This window comes from Hyla sarda, chromosome 3 (genome assembly GCF_029499605.1).
Source record: "Hyla sarda isolate aHylSar1 chromosome 3, aHylSar1.hap1, whole genome shotgun sequence".
In the NCBI taxonomy this organism is placed as follows: domain Eukaryota; kingdom Metazoa; phylum Chordata; class Amphibia; order Anura; family Hylidae; genus Hyla; species Hyla sarda.
Genome location: NC_079191.1, coordinates 159,808,426 through 159,831,522, shown reverse-complemented (window position 1 = coordinate 159,831,522; position 23,097 = coordinate 159,808,426). Strand labels below are relative to the sequence as shown.

At 44.0% G+C, this 23,097-nt stretch overlaps 1 protein-coding gene across 4 annotated transcripts in view; it reads right to left on the bottom strand.

Moving 5' to 3' along the window:
- Nucleotides 1-23,097, bottom strand: part of TMEM44 (transmembrane protein 44) — an 80,970-nt gene that overhangs the window by 31,123 nt on the left and 26,750 nt on the right. For 2 of the 4 annotated variants that reach the window (XM_056565384.1, XM_056565383.1), the window contains exons 5-9: nucleotides 21,492-21,578; nucleotides 18,654-18,824; nucleotides 5,277-5,411; nucleotides 3,810-3,911; nucleotides 1,623-1,799 (exon numbers count right to left, since the gene is read on the bottom strand). In XM_056565384.1, the coding sequence (XP_056421359.1) occupies nucleotides 1,623-1,799; nucleotides 3,810-3,911; nucleotides 5,277-5,411; nucleotides 18,654-18,824; nucleotides 21,492-21,578 (672 nt within the window). The remainder of the gene's footprint in view (nucleotides 1-1,622; nucleotides 1,800-3,809; nucleotides 3,912-5,276; nucleotides 5,412-18,653; nucleotides 18,825-21,491; nucleotides 21,579-23,097) is intronic. The other 2 variants (XM_056565386.1, XM_056565385.1) reach the window with 2 other exon arrangements.

Genomic DNA, 23,097 nt, shown 5'->3' with positions numbered 1-23,097 from the left:
GTTTGCTATTCATTACGGATATACATACTTACCATTAGTGTCCATGCAGTGCCTGAAGTGACTTTCTACTATTGAATTTTTCACTTAGGTTAGATTCACACAACAGAGTCTGGAAAATACATAGGCAACGCATTTTTGAGCGGATTTTCCAAAAGAATGAACATGTTCGCAACTTGAAACTCAGTAGTGTGCATGGTGCAGCAGAATCCCGTTGAATCTGGGGGGGGGGGGGGGGTATCAAAACCTGTGTAGAGGAAGAGTGCTCTAGTTCCCCATAGCAAACAGATCGCTTCCTTCATTTTTAAAAAGGCCTCTGAAAAATTAAAGAAGCAATCTAATTGGTTGCTATGGGCCACTGCACCACTCTTCCTCTACACAGGTTTTGATGAATCTCTCCTATTGTGTGTTATTTTTTTCTTTCACCCTCAAGTACGTACCTGGCAGACAGTAATGGACATGCTCTTAGGAAGGATCTGTGCTCGTCTTGGGGCTAAATGGCTATGTTGTGAGATTACCATAATACTGTGGCTAACTTTTTGTGAACTGGTATTTCCTGTTTGACTTTTCTTTTTTAGACTACAAATCCCACAAATCAGCCACCTCACCCTTTGAAACATAAATGAGCTGCATCCATTCAAAAGACCTGTGGTTTTCAATCAAGGTGCCTACAGCTGTTGCATTAGTTGCAGATTGATCTCTCTCCCACCAAGCGATCGCTCCACCCATTGAAGCAGACAGGCTCCCTGTCGTCATCAGCTGACTAGTGAGTCAGGCCTCGGCCGCATTGCAACCTGGGAAAATTCTGAGACAGCAGTCATTTTGCAAGCTGTTAAAAATAAATATTGGGGTAAAAATAACATAATTGTGAGAAAACCGTCACACACAGGTACAGATACTATATTATGAACTAAACTAACTTTACAGCCCCTGTAGCATAGTCAAATAAAAAAAAATCCTGGAATACCCCTTTAATTTACAAGAATCAGGTATTTTAAAAGGGTTTGTATAACTTTTTCTATCAACTGTATATGTAAAATGACCTACACACTCCTTTGTTTCCTTTATGAACTAGGACCCTGCTGTTGCCATGCAACAGAGCACATATTTTCCCACAATCCCCCTTGCTTGCATACACAGTAGAGACCGACAAGCAATATGCAGTTGAACTGAGCATGCCTCAGTGTGTGCCCAAAGGCCGACCTATGTAATCTCCCCCGGAGATATTCTGAGCAGAGGTTCTGCCTGCTGTGGGTGCCGCTGAAATCCTTTGGTACTATGACAGAGCGGACATACACCATTACCATTGACAGCAATGCATTACACACGTAATTCTGTCGAAGGAATTAATATGTTCATTATTTTGGTGGGTTCAGAGTCCGGTATATCCACGATGGAGAAGTCCACTACGTGAACATTGCAGAAGAATCAGATTTATTTAAGATGGTAGTAACCAAGAGCAAAACAAATGCTTGTACATTGGAAACTTTCATTTCCCATAATGCTTCAGTTTACACCTATTTATCTTCATTGCAAAACCCCTTTAATTAGAATAACCATATGAAAGCCATGATTTCCTGCATGCTACTGAAAATGTAATGAATACAGAGAAAAACACCACCTACCTCCAGGTCAGTAGTATTAGAAGATGCATCAGAAGAGCTGGAAGGGGAACTTGTGTAGTGTGTGATACGAGGAGGAGGATACACAGACAGGTCAAGGTAACAGGGTGGTTCCTTCTGATTTACGTGCCCAGGATTAGTCTGTCCATCCCCAGGTAGTCTCACTGCTCTATTATCATTCTAAATATTGAATAGAATTTGTGTGTTTCAGAAGTTGATTTGAAAACATTAAAAGGAGTGCCTGTCACGATCTTGTTAAATGTTATAATCCTCCCAGTTCACTGCCCCCATGATAAACCACCCCCTGACTTTACTTTTATTACTTTTTCGTTTTCTACCTTGATATTGCTCTGTATTTTCTGCTCAGCCTCAGTCAGATTCACAGACTGGGAGGGGGTGTTACCCAGCAGGTGTGACATCATCTGAAGCCATACAGGGGAGAATGTCCTCCCTCACTCTACTACACACAGCCCAGAGCAGTTCAGTGTGAGATGAGCTATGATTGGCTAAGGCTGCACACCCCCCCCTCCCCTCAGCACTTCACACTGCATTTCCTGATTTTGGACTTCTGTCAGGCCAGCAGGAGTCCAAATAGATGGGGGGAAAGTGCTCTGGACAAGTAGGGAGACACTTAGTGGCAACCTTCTTAAAGAAAAATAAAACATAGAAAACTTTTTTTTTTAACAAAGTAAGTTAGAAAGATTCTTTTATTTGCAATAGCAAAAAAAAGTTTTAATGACAGTGCTTATTTAATGGCCATTGATGGCAAATTTACCCTACGACAGGATACCCATTAACCCTTTAACGACAATGGACGTAAATGCATGTCATGGTGACACTGTACTTCACGCACCATGATGAACATTTACACACCGCCATGATCGCAAGCACTGGAGCGGTGCTCGCGTCATGCACAGCAGGTCCCGGCTGCTATCAGCAACCAGGGACCCGCCGGTAATGGCGGACATCCACGATCGCGCGGATGTCCGCCATTAACACCTCAGATACTGTGATCAATACAGATCACGGCATCTGCGGTAGTGCGGTACTTTGAATGGACGATTGGATCGCCCGCAGTGCTGCTGCGGGGATCCGATCATCCAGCGTGGCGGCCGGAGGTCTCCTCACTTGGCTTGAGCAGATCAGAGCAGATGATCACCGATCATACTGATCAGTGCTATGTCCTATACATAGCACTGAACAGTATTAGCAATCAACTAATTGCTATGAATAGTCCCTTATGGGGACATAAAAAGTGTAAAAAAAAAAATGTAATAAAAAAAAGTATTAAAAAATGTGAAAAATCCCCTCCCCCAATAAAAAAGTTCAACGTCAGTTTTTCTCATTTTACCCCAAAAAAGCGTAAAAAAACCACACATATTTGGTATCACCGTATGCGTAAAAGTCTGAGCTATTAAAATATGTTAATTATCCCGTACAGTGAATGGTGTAAATGTAAAAAAAATGTTTTAAAAATCCAAAATTGCTGCTTTTTTGTCACATTTTATTCCAAAAATTTTTTTTAATAAATTTTTTTTATAAAAAGTCAAACCTAAGCAAAAGTACTGATAAAAACTACAGATCATGGCGCAAAAAAAGGAGCTCTCATATTGCCCCATATACGGAAAAATGAGAAAGTTATAGGTGGTCAAAATAGGGCAATTTCAAACATACTAATTTTGTTAAAATGGTTTGAGATTTTTTTTAAGCTGTACAATTATAGAAAAGCATATAACATGGGTATCATTTTAGTGAAGTGTACAGCGTGAAAAGAAAACCTTCCAAAATTTGCTAAATTGCGGTTTACTTTTCAATTTTCCCACATAAATAATATTTGTTTGGTTGCGCCATACATTTTATGGTAAAATAAGTGATGTAATTACAAAGTACAATTGTTGATGCAAAAAACAAGCCCCATATGGTTCTGTGGATGGAAATATTAGAGAGAGCTATGATTTTTAGAAGGCAAGGAAGAAAATGCAAAAATAAAATATGCCTGGTCCTTAAGGGGTTAAAGGCATCTTTGCAAACCCAAAGATAAGCTGAATGAGCCATCCAAAACTGGCTGTCATAGAGTGGTTGTGTTAATACATTTGCCATCTTTATTTATTTTTTGTTTATGCAGGTTTGGCACAAAGGTTTTTAGAAGAGGCAAATAATGTGTTGTTGACCAACAGAAAAAGTTATTACCTCTTGCACTTGCTCAACGCTGAGCCGTACATAACGTCCAAGTGATACCTTGCTGCTTATACATCTGTTGGGAACCATATTCAGCGGTGTCCAGTTTGAAATCTAGATAAAAACAGGTGATACAGTAAACATAAAAGGTTATACAATTAGCAACTCCCCATCCAATGACAGGTGCTGATGGGAGAAATAGTCTTGCAGAACGGTATATAAAGAGTGCAAACAACCAACAGAGTGGAGGACAGCAGATAAACAGTGCAACAATGTCCATAAGAAACTAGCTGACAATAGCAGGACCACAGAACTAAATAAGTAAAAGCTCTGCAATCCAGCAAAGAAAAACTGTCCAGTGCAGATTCTAAACTCAAAGCCAAACTGGACAAGACACACAAACAGATAAATAGGTTCTTAAAGGGGTACTCCACCCCTGGCATCTTATCCCCTATCCAAAGGATAGGGGATAAGATGTTAGATCGCCGGGGTCCCGCTGCTGGGGATCCCGGGGATCGCCGCTGCGGCACCCCGCCATCATTACTGCGCAGAGCGAGTTCACTCTGTGCGTAATGACGGGCGATACAGGGGCCGGAGCAGCGTGACGTCATGGCTCCGCCCCTCATGACATCACGGCCCGTCCCCTTAATGCAAGTCTATGGCAGGGGGCATGACGACCGCCACGCCCCCTCCCATAGACTTGTATTGACAGGGGCGGGGGCGTGAAGTCACGAGGGGCGGAGCCGTGACGTAACGATGCTCCGGCCCCTGTATTGCCCGTCATTACGTGCAGAGCGAACTCGCTCTGCGCAGTAATGATAGCTGGGTTCTGCAGCAGCGATACCCGGGGTCCCCAGCAGCGGGACCCCGGCGATCTGACATCTTATCCCCTATCCTTTGGATAGGGGATAAGATGTCTAGGGGCGGAGTAGGTTAAATTCATTACTTCTAGCCAGAGACCCTGCAATTACTCATTTCTCCGGCACAAATAACTGCTGTAAGCAAGGGGCAGTAGATGTAGAAGAAATTCTCCTGCCATACATAGCAGAGATAGTTTAGAAAAGTTTACTGAAATCTGCTTCTGATCTGATTCCTCATGAAATTTGATTTGATCTGAAGCTAAAGTGCTCTGAAAAGTCATGGATAACACCCTGAGGCATCACAGGTCTCAGGATTTTTAGATTTATCCTGTGCAGGTATGTCAGCATCAGCAGTGCAGTATGGAGCAGGTGTGTGGCGGTGTAGAAATAGCAGTAGCACAGTATGGAACATTGTGGGCAAGAAAGGAAATGTCCGGCTAGTAGTAGCACCCATAATTTGATAAATTTTTCGAAAATCAATCTGAAAAGTTTCATATTCTCAGAATCCAATTCACTCAACTCTAGTCATAACCATGACTTCATAGAAGGCTTCAGGTAAAACAAAAAACAATGTTCATACTAGACAAATCCAATTCTTTCCATTGACAAGTTGACCAACCTCTGCATTAGTCTCTCGTGCCTTTAGTTCCTCTTCTGCTAGTAGCTCACAGTTTTCTTCATCCAGTGTTGCATCTAATACAAGACCCATCTGTTGTACCAGTTTATTTTTCATTATACAAGATAGAAATAGTAACTGGCGATATCACAGTGTTAAGGATTCCATGCCGACACTACAATGAGATAAAATCAGGTAACAGCAGAGACAGGAAGTGTCTATTTTCTGTTCTCAGATGGCTTCGGGACATGATGGCCACCCGGTGCTTAACACTATTAATAGCCCGCACTCACAGCCAACAACAGACATTTACCAAAAGAAAAAATCATCAGCTTACCAGATCCTGGACAATAGTAATAACTCATATCATTTACTGTGCAACATGTAGTTCATGCAGATTACAATATATAGGCTGTACTAAGAGAAAGCTTAAAACTAGAATTTTAGAACACGTGTACACGCCTGCTAATCCAAATACACCTTCCAGGTCTATGTGAGGTGTGACCAAACACTTTCTGGTTTGCAAGTTGAGGCCTTAGAAAAAGTACGGGCACCTAAACATGGTTTTGACTGGAACAAGAGTGTGTTTATACAGGAGGTTTTCTGGAACCTGCAAATGTATACCAGGTATCCCAATGGATTGAACTATCAGAATGATCATATTATATATATATATATATATATATATATATATATATATATATATATATATATATATATATACATATATACATATACACACACATATATACATATACACACACACACACACACACACACACACTGCTCAAAAAAATAAAGGGAACACTTGAAGAACACAATGTATCTCCAAGTCAATCACACTTCTGTGAAATCACACTGTCCATTCAGGAAGCAACACTGATTGACAATCAATTTCACATGCTGTTGTGCAAATGGAACAGACAGCAGGTGGAAATTATCGGCAATTAGCAAGACACCCCCCAATAAAAGGAGTGACCACAGACTACTTCTCAGTTTCTATGCTTCCTGGCTGATGTTTTGGTCACTTTTGAATGCTGGTGGTGCTTTCACTCTAGTTGTAGCATGAGACGTAGTCTACAACCCACACAAGGGGCTTAGGTAGTGCAACTCATCCAGGATGGCACATCAATGCGAGCTGCGGCAAGAAGGTTTGCTGTGTCTGTCAGCATAGTGTCCAGAGCATGGAGGCGCTGCCAGGATACAGGCCAGTACATCAGGAGACCTTGAGGAGGCCGTAGGAGGGAAACAACCCAGCAGCAGGACTGCTACCTCTGCCTTTGTGCAAGGAGGAGCACTGCCAGAGCCCTGCAAAAGGACCTTTAGCAGGCCACAAATGTGCATGTGTCCACTCAAATGATCAGAAACAGACTCCATGAGGGTGGTATGAGTGCCCAACGTCCACAGGTGGGGGTTGTGCTTACAGCCCAACACCGTGCAGGACGTTTGGCATTTGCCAGAGAACACCAAGATTGGCAAATTTGCTACTGGCGCCCTGTGCTCTTCACAAATGAAAGCAGGTTCACACTGCGCACATGTGACAGACGTGACAGAGTCTGGAGACGCCGTGGAGAACGTTCTGCTGCCTGCAACATCCTCCAGCATGACCGGTTTGACAGTGGGTCAGTAATGGTGTGGGATGGCATTTCTTTTGGGGACTGCACAGCCCTCCATGTGCTTGCCAGAGGTAGCCTGACTGCCATTAGTTACCTAGATGAGACCCTCAGACTCCTTGTGAAACCATATGCTTGTGCGGTTGGCCCTGGGTTCCTCCTAATGCAAGACAATGCTTTACCTCATGTGGTTGGAGTGTGTGTTCCTGCAAGAGGAAGGCATTGATGCTATGGACTGGCCCACCAATTCCCCAGACCTAAATCCGATTGAGCACATCTGGGACATCATGTCTCGCTCCATCCAACACCACCACGTTGCACCACAGACTGTCCAGGAGTTGGCAGATGCTTTAGTCCAGGTCTGGGAGGACATTCCTCAGGAGATCATCTGCCACCTCATCAGGAGCATGACCAGGCATTGTAGGGAGGTCATATGGGCACATGGAGGCCACACACACTACTGAGCCTCATTTTGACTTGTTTTAAAGGACATTACATCAAAGTTGGATCAGCCTGTAGTGTGGTTTTCCACTTTGATTTTGAGTGTTACTCCGTATCCAGACCTCCATGGGTTAATACATTTGATTTCCATTGATCATTTTTGTTTGATTTTGCTGTCAGCACATTCAACTATGTAAAGATGAAAGTATTTAATACGATTAGTTAATGCATTCAGATCTAGGATGTGTTATCTTAGTGCATTACAGCTTGGTAGAGTTCCACCACATGTGGGAGAGCGGACAAATGCAGAGGGGTGGGGGAGTCGGTTGGGCAACGGTCCGTATCGCGCAATCAGCGATTCGTCAGGGGCCAGACGAAGCGCTGATTGCGCCATATGGACCGTGGCCCAACCCACTCCCCCTCCCCTCTGCATCCGTCTGCTCTCCCGCATGTGGTGGAACGCTACCAAGCTGTAATGCAATAAAGAAGTTTGCTGTTCCTTAAGACCGGGTGAGTGCTCCATTCTTTCAATTCTTCTATTGGATGTGTGTTGGACTTTTTATGTGAGCACCTGAATAGTCCTTTTACCAGAGCAGCTTAGCAGCATATTATTTAGTGAAGTAGCGGTGCCGGGTATTATCTGTTGTGGACTGCCTGTGTTATCTTAGTGTCCCCTAAATTTTCTTTGGGCAGTATATATATATTTTTTATATATATATTCCAGTTTTGTATATGCCATTACATCTTGTTCATGAAAATTTTTATTTTGATATCTGATTACAATGCCAGTATATACACTTGCATGGGTTAAAGGTGTTATCCAGGAATAGAAAAACACCAAATTTCTTTAAAAAACTGGGCCACTCAGTTCTTTGCCCAGATCAGCTTTCCCTCAACCCTGACCAGTCTCCCTGTCCACAGCATAATGCTATGATTACCATGCTTCCCTGTAGGGATAGCATTGGGCAGGGGATGAATAGTGCTCGGTTTCCTCCAGACATGATGATCAGAATGTAGATTAAAAACATTTTGGTTCCACAGAATCTTGTTTTTCACAGTCTCAGAGTCATATAGGTGCTTTGCAATCTCAGAGTCCTTTAGGTGAGCTTTCTTATGTCTTTTACTGAGGAAAGGCTTTTTTCTGGCTACTCTGCCATAACGCTCAGTTTGCTGCAGTGATGGAGATCAGCCAAAGTGACCATTGGGTTTTTAGTCACCTCTCTTACCAAGGACCTTCTCGTCCAATTACTTAGTTTTGTGGGAAAACAACTCTAGGAAGGGTCATTGTTGTTTCAAACTTCTTCCATTAAAGAAGCATGGAGGCCACTGTGCTCTTGGGAACTCAGTGCAGCAGAATTTTTTTTGTCCCCTTCTCCAGATCTGTGCCTCCACACAATCCTGTCTCTGAGCTCTACAGGCCGTTCTTTTCATCTCATTACTTGTTTTTTCTGCTATGCATTGTCAGCTGTGAGACCTAATATAGACAGGGGTGTGTCATTCCTAATCCTGTCCAATAATCTGAATTTAACACAGGTGACTCCAATCAAGGTGTAGAAACATCTCAGAGGTGATCAAGAGAAATGGAAGACCCCAGAGCTGAATATCACGTGTCAGAGCACAGGGTCTAAATACTTATGCCCATGCTAGAATAAATGTTTTCGTGTTGAGTGCACAATGATGAGAAAAGAAGTTAAGGGGTCTTCTTAAAAACTTTCACAATGCATTTAATAGAGCGAGTACTAAATAAATGTCTACCTATAGATTCACCTAAAAGGGAAATCCAAAAACAATCTACACACCATTTAAAAAATCATAGTGCTGAAGACTCTTTTAAGTTTTGTTTTTGTATTCTGTCCTCTTGGGGATCACTAATATCATCAATTGTAAATTCATAATAAGTCTGAGTGTGCCTGCAGGTCACACTCAGCACTATTCTGGGCTCAGCACTATTGTTAAAACCTCCTACTCTGCCCCCCTCGACATGTTTCGCTACGATGTTCTCCAATCTCTTTTTTTCTTGTATTGAGCTTCTATATCCTCTTTATTTATGCTATCTTTACTTATTTTCTTCTTTGTTAATTTGGTACTATGTGCTTTCTTTTTATTTATACTTTTATTTTGCATCTTAGTTTTATTTTTTTAGGGATAAATTGCTGGACTCCAAAAGGACCACTTCATCCTCTCCTCTCTGGGATTTTGGTTGTGATGGGGGAAATTTTTTTCTTTTTGTTTCTTTATATATTTTTTTCGTGACTTCCTCTCCCTTCTATCTTAATTACTGGTATGAATTTATCTTTTATATCTATATTTCCAGGATGGCGTTCCCTCTTATCCATATCCACTATAGATTGAGGAACTCCTCTGTCTCCTCCATCTATTCCCCATCAAGGTAAGCACATAATGACCAAAGTTTTATTGTTTTATCTTTATGTTAGTTATGTATTTTTATTTTTTCTGTAATCCATATCTATGTACAGGCACCTTTGTATGTACCTACTGGTTTCTGGGTTCTTTTCTATAGAATTTATTTTAAATAATTGGAGACTATTTCTCTACAAGTGTAAACTATTTGACACTGTGTCATCCATTAGTTCCTATTTTATTTTATTTCCTTTTTGTATGACCATTTATGATTTGATTTAAATACTTGGAATTCTCTACAGGAGTAGACTGTTTGGTACTATGTCATCCCTTGGTTGATGTTTTGTTTTGTTTAATTTATATGGCCATTTCTCACTATTTATCCTAAATTTTGTCCTTTATAGCTTGACACATGAACTTCTGTGTAGATATGTTTCCATACTGTAGCAGTTATTTGTCTTATGTACATACTTGTGAGAGGCAGGTTTCAAAGGAAGGCTGAGAAGGGGAATCCTTCATTTAGACCTTGCGGACTTAAAGTCCTTAATCTGTATATCCACATTGCTGCTTCTCTCAGCAACTTCTTGTCCAAATTTCCTCCTCTTGGGCCCAAGTGGGGGTTTAATAAATCCCCAAAACTTCAAACTCGTGGTTTCTCCTCTATGTACATCGTGGATATGCCTTGCCAGGGGAGTGTCTATCCCAGTTCTTATTGTACTTCGATGTTTTGACATTCTTCTCAATTGTTGAGTGGTCTTGCCCACATATAATTTTGGGCATCCGCATTCCACGATGTACACCACTCCAGATGTTTGGCAGTTAATGAAATCTCGAATTTCATATTTTATCAAATGGGTTTATGAATTGTTTTTTCTTTGTTAAGTATCTGAAGAAATTGCATCTTCCACAGGGACATGACCCCTTTGTACTCGATCTTAAAGGGGTTATCCAGGAAAAAACTTTTTTTATACATCAACTGGCTCCAGAAAGTTAAACAGATTTGTAAATTACTTCTATTAAAACATCTTAATCTTAGACTTTTCTGTCTAAGTGCTCTCTGATGACACGTGTCTCGGGAACTGCCCAGTTTAGAAGAGGTTTGCTATGGAGATTTGCTTCTAAACTGGGTGATTCCCGAGACACGTGTCATCAGAGAGCACTTAGACAGAAAAGAACAACTCAACTTCAGAAGCTCATGAGTACTGAAAGGATTAAGATGTTTTAATAGAAGTAATTTACAAATCTGTTTAACTTTCTGGAGCCAGTTGATATATAAAAAAAAGTTTTTTCTTGGATAACCCCTTTAACCACATTATCTCTGTTTTTTTCTCCTTATAGTGACTTTGTACCAAATGCTCCTTTATGTTTCTGCCTCTACGATATGTTATACTTGGGCCCGGGGTAAGTACTTCCTTCAGATCTTTATCTTCCAACAGAATTGGCCAATATTTCTTTAATACTTCCATCACTTGCTTGTTATTTTGCACTATGCACCGTATCACTTTTTCGTTGTTCACTACAAGTGCCTTATTCCTCAGTAGATCTGTCCTCGGGGTATTTCTGGCTCTAGCAAATGCTCAGTGTAAAATCTTTCTAGGGTATCCCCTAGCTAGGAAGCGGTGGAAAAGAAGTTTGCTTTCTTCCAGAAATTCCCCTTCACTGGAACAATTTTGCCTGGCCTTTAGGTACTGCCCTACAGGGATCCCGCTCTTGAGAGGTCTAGGGTGATGACTTTCCCAATTAAGGAAGCTGTTTGTCGATGTGGATTTTCTATATACTTTTGCTTGGATGCTGCCTCCAGGTCCGAAAGAGATCTCAAGGTCTAAGAAACAAAGTGACTGTGCTTTAATTTCAGATGTGTTTAGAGTTTGAACAAATTCATGAAAATGGGTGATGGTGCCGTCCCAAAACAAAAGATCATCATCTATAAAATTTCCCCAAAATAAAATATGCTTAGTGAATTCCCCTTGTGCTTCTGAAAATACTATTGTGTCCTCCCACCACCCAAGAAATAAATTTGCAAAATTCGGAGCACAAGCCGCGCCCATTGCTGTGCCTTTGTGTCGTAGATAAAAAAGTGTCCATCAAATGTGAAATAATTGTGCGTCAAAAAAAAATATAATAAAAGGTAGTGACAAACTTGTGATTGGTGAATTGTGTGCCTCTTATGCTCAAATAGTGTTCTACTGCCTTTGTCCCCAAATCATGTTGTATATTTGTGTAAAGGGCCTCCACATCAAGGCTCGCAATGTAAGTGCCTGGGGAAAATGTATCTCTTCGAGCCTGGAGACAGCATCTCAGGTGTCCTTTATATAGGAGGGTACGGTAGTTACAAATGGGGCTAGGATTTGGTCAACATACAGACTTATTCCTTCCGTGAAGTTGTCGTTTCCCGACACTATCGGGTACCCCAGTATTGGATTTTTCTGCTTGTGAATTTTTGGCAATGCATAAAACATTGCCATTGTTGGTTTTTAATTAAACATTGCCTTAAAGTCCTCTTCTGTAGTTAAACCTCCAGGTTTTGCTTCTAATAAGATTTTTTCATTTCTGTGACACATGAATTGGTGGTATTTTGTTCTAATTTCCTGTACATACTCTGATCCTTCAACAGTCTTAATACCATGTTCTTATAGTCTTCTTTAGTCATTATTACGATGTTGCCCCCCTTATCGGAGGGCTTCATGATTATCTCCTCCTTTTGTTCTAATTATCTGAGGGCCTGATTTTCCTTTTTGGTAAGGTTGTTGTTAAATTTTTTGGGAGCCATTTGTTCTAATTCGCACTCATCATCCTGACAAAGGTATCTATATTGCTTAACTGACTAAATGGGGGTTGTTTTGCCTTCAATGTAGAGAAAGGGGGGGGGGGGGGGAGTACCACTGTCCTCCCCCCCTGTCTCATTTTCTTCTAGTAGGTGTTACGCCTAGCACTCCGGGTCCCCGCTCCTCCCCGGAGCGCTTACGGCGTCTCTCTCTCCGCAGCGCCCCGGTCGGTCCCGCTGACCGGGAGCGCTGCACTGTCATGGCCGTCGGGGATGCGATTCGCACAGCGGGACGCGCCCGCTCGCGAATCGCATCCCAGGTCACTTACCCGTTCCCGTCCCCTGCTGTCATGTGCTGGCGTGCGCGGCTCCGCTCTCTAGGGCGCGCGCGCCAGCTCCCTGAGACTTAAAGGGCCAGTGCACCAATGATTGGTGCCTGGCCCAATTAGCTTAATTGGCTTCCACCTGCTCCCAGACTATATCTTACCTCTGCCCCTGCACTCCCCTGCCGGATCTTGTTGCCTTGAGCCTAGTGAAAGCGTTACTGTGATTATCCCTACCGTGTACTTGACCTCCTGCTTGCCTTATTGACTACGATTCTTGCTGCCTGCCCCGACCTTCTGCTACGTCCGACCTTGCTTTGTCTACTCCCTTGTACCGCGCCTATCTTCAGCAGTCAGAGAGGTTGAGCCGTTGCTAGTGGATACGACCTGGTCACTACCGCCGCAGCAAGACCATCCCGCTTTGCGGCAGGCTCTGGTGAAAACCAGTAGTGACTTAGAACCGGTCCACGCCAATCCCTCTCTGGCACAGAGGATCCACCTCCTGCCTGCCGGCATCGTGACAGTAGATCCGGCCATGGATCCCGCTGAGGTTCCCCTGCCTTCTATCTCTGATCTCACCACGGTGGTCGCCCAGCAAGCCCGACAGATCGCCCATCTAACCCACCAGCTGTCGGAAGTGTCCACCATAGTGCAACAACTTCAGTCGCAACTTCTGCTACAGCAGCAACCATCTCCTCCGCCAGCTCCTGCACCCCTTCCGCAGCGAGTGGTCACTCCTAGCCTCCGCTTGTCCCTGCCGGACAAATTTGATGGGGACTCTAAGCTTTGCCGTGGCTTTCTTTCGCAATGTTCCCTGCACTTGGAGATGATGTCGGACCAGTTTCCTACTGAAAGGTCTAAGGTGGCTTTCGTAGTCAGCCTTCTGTCTGGAAAAGCCCTGTCATGGGCCACACCGCTCTGGGACCGCGATGACCCCGTCACTGCCTCTGTACACTCATTCTTCTCGGAAATTCGAAGTGTCTTTGAGGAACCTGCCCGAGCCTCTTCTGCTGAGACTGCCCTGCTGAACCTGGTCCAGGGTAATTCTTCCGTTGGCGAGTACGCCATACAATTCCGTACTCTTGCTTCTGAACTATCCTGGAATAATGAGGCCCTCTGCGCGACCTTTAAAAAAGGCCTATCCAGCAACATTAAAGATGTTCTGGCCGCACGAGAAATTCCTGCTAACCTGCATGAACTCATTCATCTAGCCACTCGCATTGACATGCGTTTTTCTGAGAGACATCAAGAGCTCCGCCAGGAAAAAGACTTAGATCTCTGGGCACCTCTCCCACAGTCTCCGTTGCAATCTACGCCTAGGCCTCCCGCCGAGGAGGCCATGCAAGTGGATCGGTCTCGCCTGACCCAGGAGGAGAGGAATCGCCGTAGGGAAGCTAATCTTTGTCTGTACTGTGCCAGTACCGAACATTTTTTGGTGGATTGCCCTATCCGTCCTCCACGTCTGGGAAACGCACGCTCGCACCCAGCTCTCGTGGGTGTGGCGTCTCTTGAGTCTAAGTCGGCTTCTCCACGTCTCACGGTGCCCGTGCGGATTTTCCCTTCAGCCAACTCCTCCCTCTCAGCCGTGGCCTGCCTGGACTCTGGTGCCTCTGGGAATTTTATTCGTGAGTCCTTGGTGAATAAATTCCGCATCCCGGTGACCCGTCTCGTCAAGCCACTCTACATTTCCGCGGTCAACGGAGTCAGGTTGGATTGCACCGTGCGTTACCGCACGGAGCCCCTCCTAATGTGCATCGGACCTCATCACGAAAAAATTGAGTTTTTGGTCCTCTCCAATTGCACTTCCGAAATTCTCCTTGGACTACCCTGGCTTCAACACCATTCCCCAACCCTGGATTGGTCCACAGGGGAGATCAAGAGCTGGGGTTCCTCTTGTTTCAAGGACTGCCTTAAACCGGTTCCCAGTACTCCCTGCCGTGACCCTGTAGTTCCCCCTGTATCCGGTCTGCCGTCCTGCCATAAGAAGTGCCTCTCCCCCCCTCCCAGTCCAGTCAGGCAAGCCTTGGTGCCTCCTCATGGCCCCCGTCCTGGTGTCACACTGCCCCGTGCCAGGCCTCGCCCTCTGCCCTCCCTCCCCATTCCCACTCCTGCTGTACTGCCTGCCGTTGAGGAATCCCTCCATTCTTTCCCGGTGTCCTCATCCCAGGGGAGGCAGTTACCGGACAAAGAGAAGGGGAGACCTAAGGGGGGGGGGGGGGTACTGTTACGCCTAGCGCTCCGGGTCCCCACTCCTCCCCGGAGCGCTTACGGCGTCTCTCTCTCCGCAGCGCCCCGGTCGGTCCCGCTGACCGGGAGCGCTGCACTGTCATGGCCGTCGGGGATGCGATTCGCACAGCGGGACGCGCCCGCTCGCGAATCGCATCCCAGGTCACTTACCCGTTCCCGTCCCCTGCTGTCATGTGCTGGCGCGCGCGCGCCAGCTCCCTGAGACTTAAAGGGCCAGTGCACCAATGATTGGTGCCTGGCCCAATTAGCTTAATTGGCTTCCACCTGCTCCCAGACTATATCTTACCTCTGCCCCTGCACTCCCCTGCCGGATCTTGTTGCCTTGAGCCTAGTGAAAGCGTTACTGTGATTATCCCTACCGTGTACTTGACCTCCTGCTTGCCTTATTGACTACGATTCTTGCTGCCTGCCCCGACCTTCTGCTACGTCCGACCTTGCTTTGTCTACTCCCTTGTACCGCGCCTATCTTCAGCAGTCAGAGAGGTTGAGCCGTTGCTAGTGGATACGACCTGGTCACTACCGCCGCAGCAAGACCATCCCGCTTTGCGGCGGGCTCTGGTGAAAACCAGTAGTGACTTAGAACCGGTCCACTAGCACGGTCCACGCCAATCCCTTTCTGGCACAGAGGATCCACCTCCTGCCTGCCGGCATCGTGACAGTAGGTCCGTTTAAGTCAGTCTCTACTTGTTCATCTCGTCTTGTCGTACTCCCCAAATTCTCTTCACTGTTCTTGTGTACTTTGTGTAAAGCGAGCTTTCTCGCAAATACATTTATATACTTTATCCATGTAAAGGAATCATACTTTGGGGTCGGGCTAAATGATAACCCTTTTCGTAGCACTGACAATTGATTTTGTGTTAACTGTAATGAAGTGAGATTACAGACCTGCATCTCTACATCTGTTTCTAGGTTAGTCTGGGATACAGGGAATTTTGTAAGTACCCCCACTTTTCCCTGTCCCTGAGTTGAACACCTCCCCCTAAAAAAGAGGGTTGTTGGTTTGGAATCCCCCCAGTTTGAATATGTTGTGTCATTGTCATGGTCTATTGTTGAGGCTGAGGCATTTGTTGTGATGTAGAGGAGTAGGGTGCCGACATGGATAACAGAAAATATAAAAATACATAACTAACATAAAGATAAAACAATAAAACTTTGGTCATTATGTGCTTACCTCGATGGGGGAATAGATGGAGGAGACGGAGGAGTTCCTCAAGGTATGGTGGAGATTGATGAGAAGGAACTCCATCCTGGAAATATAGATATAAAAGACAAGATCATACCAGTAATTAAGATAGAAGTGAGAGGAAGGCCCGAGGAAAAGATAAAAAGAAACAAAAAGAAAAAATTTTCTTCCCCACCACAACCAAAATCTCAGTATCCCCCTCTCCCCCCTTTGCCTCTCTCCTCCCTGAGTCCTCTACCTGGTCCTAGTCTGTGGGGAGCCTGGAGCGAGAGGAGAGGATGAAGTGGTCCTTTTGCAGTCCAGCAATTTATCCCTAAAAAAATAAAACTAAGATGCAAAATAAAAGTAGGAATAAAGAGAAAGCACATAGTACCAAATAAATTAACAAAAAAGAAAATAAATAAAGATAGCATAAATAATGAGGATATAGAAGCACAATACAAGAAAAAAAGAGATTGGAGAACAGTCTATGAATTGGAGGCGAATAAAGAGTAAAAGCAGGATGTGAGTGACAAACACAAACCTTAAATATGAAAACAATGGTCTATAAAGTTGAAAACTAAGTGTCTGCGCACCTAGGTGTGCGCAGATCCTGTGCAGTACATCAGATGAATCCCGTAGTAGAAATACTAAGAGTCTGCACAGCCAAGTGTGCGCAGACGAAATCCTGGTAACAAACACCTCGTGCATATGTGAATGCGCATACAGGATCTGCATTCATTACAAGTAATAAGAATGAAGAGTTTGCGCAGCCGCGACTGCGCAAGTGATGCGAGAGGAAAACAAATGCGGTGATTGGATGTTAGTACACAGGGTGGACACGTGATGAAAGGAGGAGGAATTAGTAAAAAGAATAAGCTGTGGTTGCAGGAGGGACCTGTCAATCAATTAAGAATGGAATACAGAAGATCTGAATGAGAAATTCTGTAAATCATTGGACAGGGAGCGATCGGACCCCTATCAATGACGTAGTAAACAGATCTTATAATAACAGACACGGCGTCCACACTCAGATGCCCGCTACCTCTTGATAAAGCTACTTACGTAGCGAAACATGTCGAGGGGGGCAGAGTAGGAGGTCTTAACAATAGTGCTGAGTGTGACCTGCAGACACACTCAGACTTATTATGAATTTACAATTGATGATATTAGAGTGATCCCCAAGAGGACAGGATACAAAAACAAAACTGAAAAGGGTCTTCAGCACTATTAGATTTTAAATGGTGAGTAGATTGTTACAAATATCAATAAAGCTTATGGGTTTTTAAAAAGTATATGGGAAAGTAGGGTATTTTTGGATTTTCCATAGGGGAATCTATAGTTAAATGTTGAAAATTAACCCTCCATATACTGGTCTTGACCAGATATGGTAACTAAAACTTCTATCATCACACTGCCAGCAGCCTCATTTTTTTAAAAGGAACCTTGTCAGCAGCTTTTATCCAGGGTTAGACAAATGGATCTGTTTTCTTCAATAGACAGCACCACACCTCTCCTCAGGTCATTTTGGGTATTGCAGCTCAGTTCCAAATGAGCTCTGTTTTTCTATTCCTGATAACCCCTTTTACATCTTATGTCTAAACCTCTCTGCGTCTATTCATAGAGCTAAATTATAATGTCCCGACTGCCTGTGGTCATCTGTAGGAAGTTTAGGAGCTTACCACATACAGTTTCATTATAAATCAGACAGACAACTATAAAAAGGGATATTACAGTATTACTCATTTACAATGCAGGGGATTTGGAGCTCTAATAAAATGTTTCTTCTTCACATTCAAAAGAAAAATGTATAAAAGTTTTGCTTTTGTTTTGTTTAAAGGGGTACGCTGCTGTTAGACATCTTATCCCGCCTCTGGGGACCCCCGCGATCCCCCCTGCAGCAGCCCGGTACCTCAGCAGCCCGGAGCCAAGTTTCCTCCAAGGCTGATGACGGGCGGTGCAGGGGACGGGTGCATGGTGATGCCCCTTCCATAGACTTGCATTGAGGGGGCGGACGTGATGTCACGAGGGGGCGGGCCATGACATCACGATGTCCCATCCCATGCACCGCTCGTCATCAGCCGCGGAGAAAACTTAGCTCCGGGCTGCTGAAGTACAGGGCTTCTGCTGGGGGGATTGCGGGGGTCCCCAGCGGCAGGCCCCCCACGGTCAGACATCTTATCCCCCATCCTTTGGGTAGGGGATAAGATGTCTAACAGCGGAGTACCCCTTTAACATTATTTCATAGTTCATCTTCACAAACTTTATGACTCTTTAATAGTTACGTTTCAAAAAATAATTTAAATGATACCAACATATGTGTAATAAACTGTATTTACAAGCTTTAGAACTGCTACAAAACAAGACCAGACCTCCATTGGTATGCTTTATATGCTACATTAACACTCATAACACCTTCCAAATTTGGGATCCTATTTAAATATATGTTTAGCCCAGTGTAAAGGATACGGCAATATCCAGGGCAGCAGAACCCACTGATATAAGGAGCCAAGGGATTGCTTTGACAAAGTATTCTGGGCGGCGATCATGTGACATGATGGCAGCTGCATACATCAAACTGGCCAAGGCAGAGAACAGCACGGTCCATACATGAAGGACTGGGAACATCAGCCCCTTGCACTGCAGAAAAAAAGGTTATACAATTGATATACACATTATTATATGTACGTTCCAAGAGAAAAGCACAAGGATTTGTAGAGTTATTTGCTACTATGAAGAGCACTTGACATTTTGTATAGAAAACCCTGATTATACATATTGAACATAAATATTGGGAACACACTTAAAGGGGTTCTTCTCCGCTAGACATTTCATTCCCTATCCAAAGGATAGGGGATAAGATGTCTAGTCACGGAGTTCCCTCCGCTGGGGACCCCTGACATCTTTCCTGCAGCACCCCCGGTCTTCTGCTGCACGGAGCGAACTTCATTTTGTGCCTGATGATGAACGATACAGGGGCCGGAGGCTAGTGATGTCACAGCCCTGTCCCCTCGTGATGTCATGGCCCACCCACTCAATACAAAAGTCTATGGTAGGGGGAGTCTCGGCCGCCCCTCCCATAGACTTGTATTGAGGGAGCAGGCCGTGACATCATGAGGGGCAGGGCCGTGATGTCATGATACTCCGGCCCCTGTATTGCCTGTCATCAGGCACAAAGCAAAGTTTGCTCCATGCAGCAGATGACTGGGTGCTGCAGGAGAGATCATGGGGGGTCCCCAGCAGACAAAGATCAGGGGCGGAGTACCCCTTTAAGAACAAAGTTAACATGCAAGCACTGCATCAAAACTGTACTATGAGAACAAGACCAAAAAGGAGTATACATTTATAATTAGAGTGCATTCGGAAAGCCATGAGGTAAAAAGAACTGTCTGTACAGGCAGGATTGTGTGAAGCCACAGAAATGGAGAAGATTAGAATAAAATCTGCCAAATCTTCCCAAGAGCACAGTGGCCTCTATAATTCTTAAACAGAGGAGGTTTGGAGAAACTAGGACTCTTTCTAGAGCTGGCCTCCTCACCATACTGAGTAATCAAAGGAGAAGGGCCTTGGTAAGAAAGGTGACCAAGAACTAAATGGTCAGTCTGGTTCAACCCCAAAGATCCTGTATACAGATGGGAGAAATTTCTAGACTGTCAACAATCATTGCAGCACTTCATAATTTGGGACTAATGGGCAGAAAGAAGCCTCTCATCAGTAAGAGACACCGGAAAGCCTGCCTGGTATTTGCCAAAGCACCTAAAGGACTCTCAGACTGTGCTCTCAGATGGCTCTGCGGGCAGATACCTTGGCCAACGCCAAGGGGTATGCCGGGAGCATTTGTGGTCCCTTAGTAGCTTCGGCGAAAAGGGACATTGAACCTTGAACCTCGCAGGTACCTTTTGGTCCGGAGGTGAAGGGTAAGGTTTGTTGGGGGGCTCTCTACTATCGGAGAAGGGCTTGCGATAGACCGCATCCTCTGTGCACATTTTTTTAGTGTAACACATTTGCACTTTTTCTTGCACTTGAGAGCGTGATTCGAGAGCACGTTCCTCGGTTCTTAGATAAAAAAAAAAAAAAACAGACTGAGAAAATAGATTCTATGGTCTGATGAAACAAAGATTAAACTTTTGGTCCTCAATTTTAATAATGATGTCTGGGGGAAACCAGGCACTACTCATTACCGGCACAATACCATCCCTACAGTGAAGCATGGTGGGGACAGTATCATGCTGTGGGGATGTTTTTCAGCAGCTGGGACAGGGGGACTAGTCAGGGTTGAACTCAGACTTGGCACACAGCCAAGACAACACAGTAAGGGCTTAGCTACAATTCTGTAAATTCCTTTACATGCCCAGCCAGAGACTTGACTTGAACCCAAATGATCATCTCTGAAGATACCTAAAATGGTGTTCACCGATAGTGCCCATCCAGCCTCAGAGAGCTTGAGAGGATATGCAGAGAATAATGGCAGAAAACACCCAATTACAGATGTGAAACCTTGTGGCATTATTCCCAAGACAACTGTAGGCTGTAAAATGTGTCAAAAGGTGATTCAACTAAGCCGTTTTCAATAGATTAGCAAAGATTTGTTATGTTCTGTTTTCACCGTGTCATTATGGGGTGTTGAATGCAGAATGATGGGAGGAAATGTAATTTTACTTTTGTCACAAGTCCACAAGATAACAAAATGCAAAAAACATTGAAAAAGGTCTAAAGACTTTTAGAATGCACTGTAATGCCCTTTAGAAACAAATCCACATAGTAAGTAGAAATACACAAAAATGTATATGCACAGCCTAGAGCAGAAATGCTTTATATACATACTGTGGGTTTTATCCTTATCCTTTCCAGAAAAACCTGATCATCAACTAAACTTAGCCTAAAAGGAGACATGGACGATATTAAAGATGGAAACTACAGTGGGAGTTCTTGCAGTAAATATTGATCTCTTATGTGCTAGTCAATACACAATTGCCTTAAGGATACTGAGAAAAACAAATAATAGTTAAAGGTCCAGTAACAGCCCCTCTATCCATTTTACTTTTTTTTTTACATTTCCCAGACAAACTTTTAACAGGAAGATGACTTCTATCATGTATACTGCACAAAGGCAACTGCTCTTTTAAAGCTAAATAAATCATTGAATACAATGCAAACAGTATAACATATAAAAAGTAATCTGTATCCTACAGGCTGAACTAAAGGAAGTGAACAGTGAACAATGTGGTCATTACAAAAACTTCCATGTCCTATGCCTATCAACAACTGGCATCTAACAGGTGGTGACAATTTCTGTAGTCAACTTACCACTCTAGAGATGGTAGGCACCCTTACTGTCCAGGAGACCAGAACAGCAATAATTCCAAGTGTAAAGCCCACAACATCTGTATTTTCCTAGAACATGACAACAGATTATTAACTACAAGGCCTTGTCATTTACTTGTTATGTTATTATTAGATTTACATGAGTGTTGGGGCAACATGGTGTCAAGAATATTGTTACAACAGCTTCTGCAAAGACCAAATCACTAGTAAACAGGTCATGTCATTTATGCAATATTATGTATAGCCGTCTGCTGCACATACCCTATTACATGGGGAGATATGGAGCTGATGATCTAAGGGGTTAAAAGGACCTGAACAGACAACGAATGAGCGTCGGCTCATTTGTCGGCTGATTACTGGTCCTATTACACGGGCCGATATTGGCTGTTGAGCTGATGATCACTCCGTATATGAGAGCCCTAATACCTGAGATAGACTAGGGATTGGGGGACCAGCTCGACTCTTCTCCAATCCAACTTCTGGTCGTTTTCGTGAACAGCCAACTTTGGTTGCTCAACAGTTCCATGAAAAATCACTTCTTCACTCTCCTTGTTGCTGTCCAACACACACCTATACCTAGTCTATTATATAAAGAGAGTTTGGATAATTTCACGTGTCCTATGTCGTCATGAGAGACAGCACATCGCATCATCAAGCTAAGTAAAGAGAGAATCTGGGGAGGGTTGGAGTGTTAGTGCTGTAGTGGGCAAAGTGAGTACAGTACAGTTTTTTATTGTATAGCCCTAGCAGGTGTTTTTTTTTTTTTTTTTTTTTTAATATAGTTAAGAGTATCCCTTTAAAAGGGTTGCCGGAGATGAGAAAAAAAAAAAAATGTATAAATGAAGTGTCCCGTTTTTTGACCTTCATCAGTAAATCAGCACACAAAGACCACCCATACATGATCGTCGGAGCAGTGAGGTGTTTTAGAAGGCGAGAACTATGGCCCAGATATATCCGTACAAGACATAAACGGTTGATTTTGCCCATAGCAACCAGTCACAGCTCAGATTGATGTAGGAAAATGAAAGCGGAGCTGTGATAAGTTTGTGGTGAGGGTGTGATGAGGGCAGATGTTATTACCCTAGGGGTACATGGCTTTAACCCCTTGTATTTGTCATGTCAGGGCGTGGTTAACCTCTGCACCACCCGAGGTATGGCCACTGAATCCTGGGCTAGGCGGGGGGCAAATAATGACTCCGATGCCAAGTTACGGAACAATGGCAGCTTTACTGAGGCAGACAGATGGAATAGTCTTTACAGCTCAGTTAGGCCCAAGGAGATGAACAGTGACTTGGAGACTTGTGGGCTCGCTGAGACTTGTAGTGGACTTGGACAGAATGCTGCAGACCCACGCTGAATTTAGACAGACATGACTAGGACTGACTAGACTTCACCCCTTGTGTAGCTTACCAGGCTTTGATGGTCACCTGTCGGGCACTTTGTGATGGAAGCGTGGCTGCGTGACAAGGCCTTGGGTCTCCTTAGAACATGGAAAATTTCTCCTATTTTTTCTTCAAGCGCTCAGAGAAGTGTTGAACTATCTTACACAGTGTATTATGGATAAGGACTTACTCCACAGTGGGGGGGA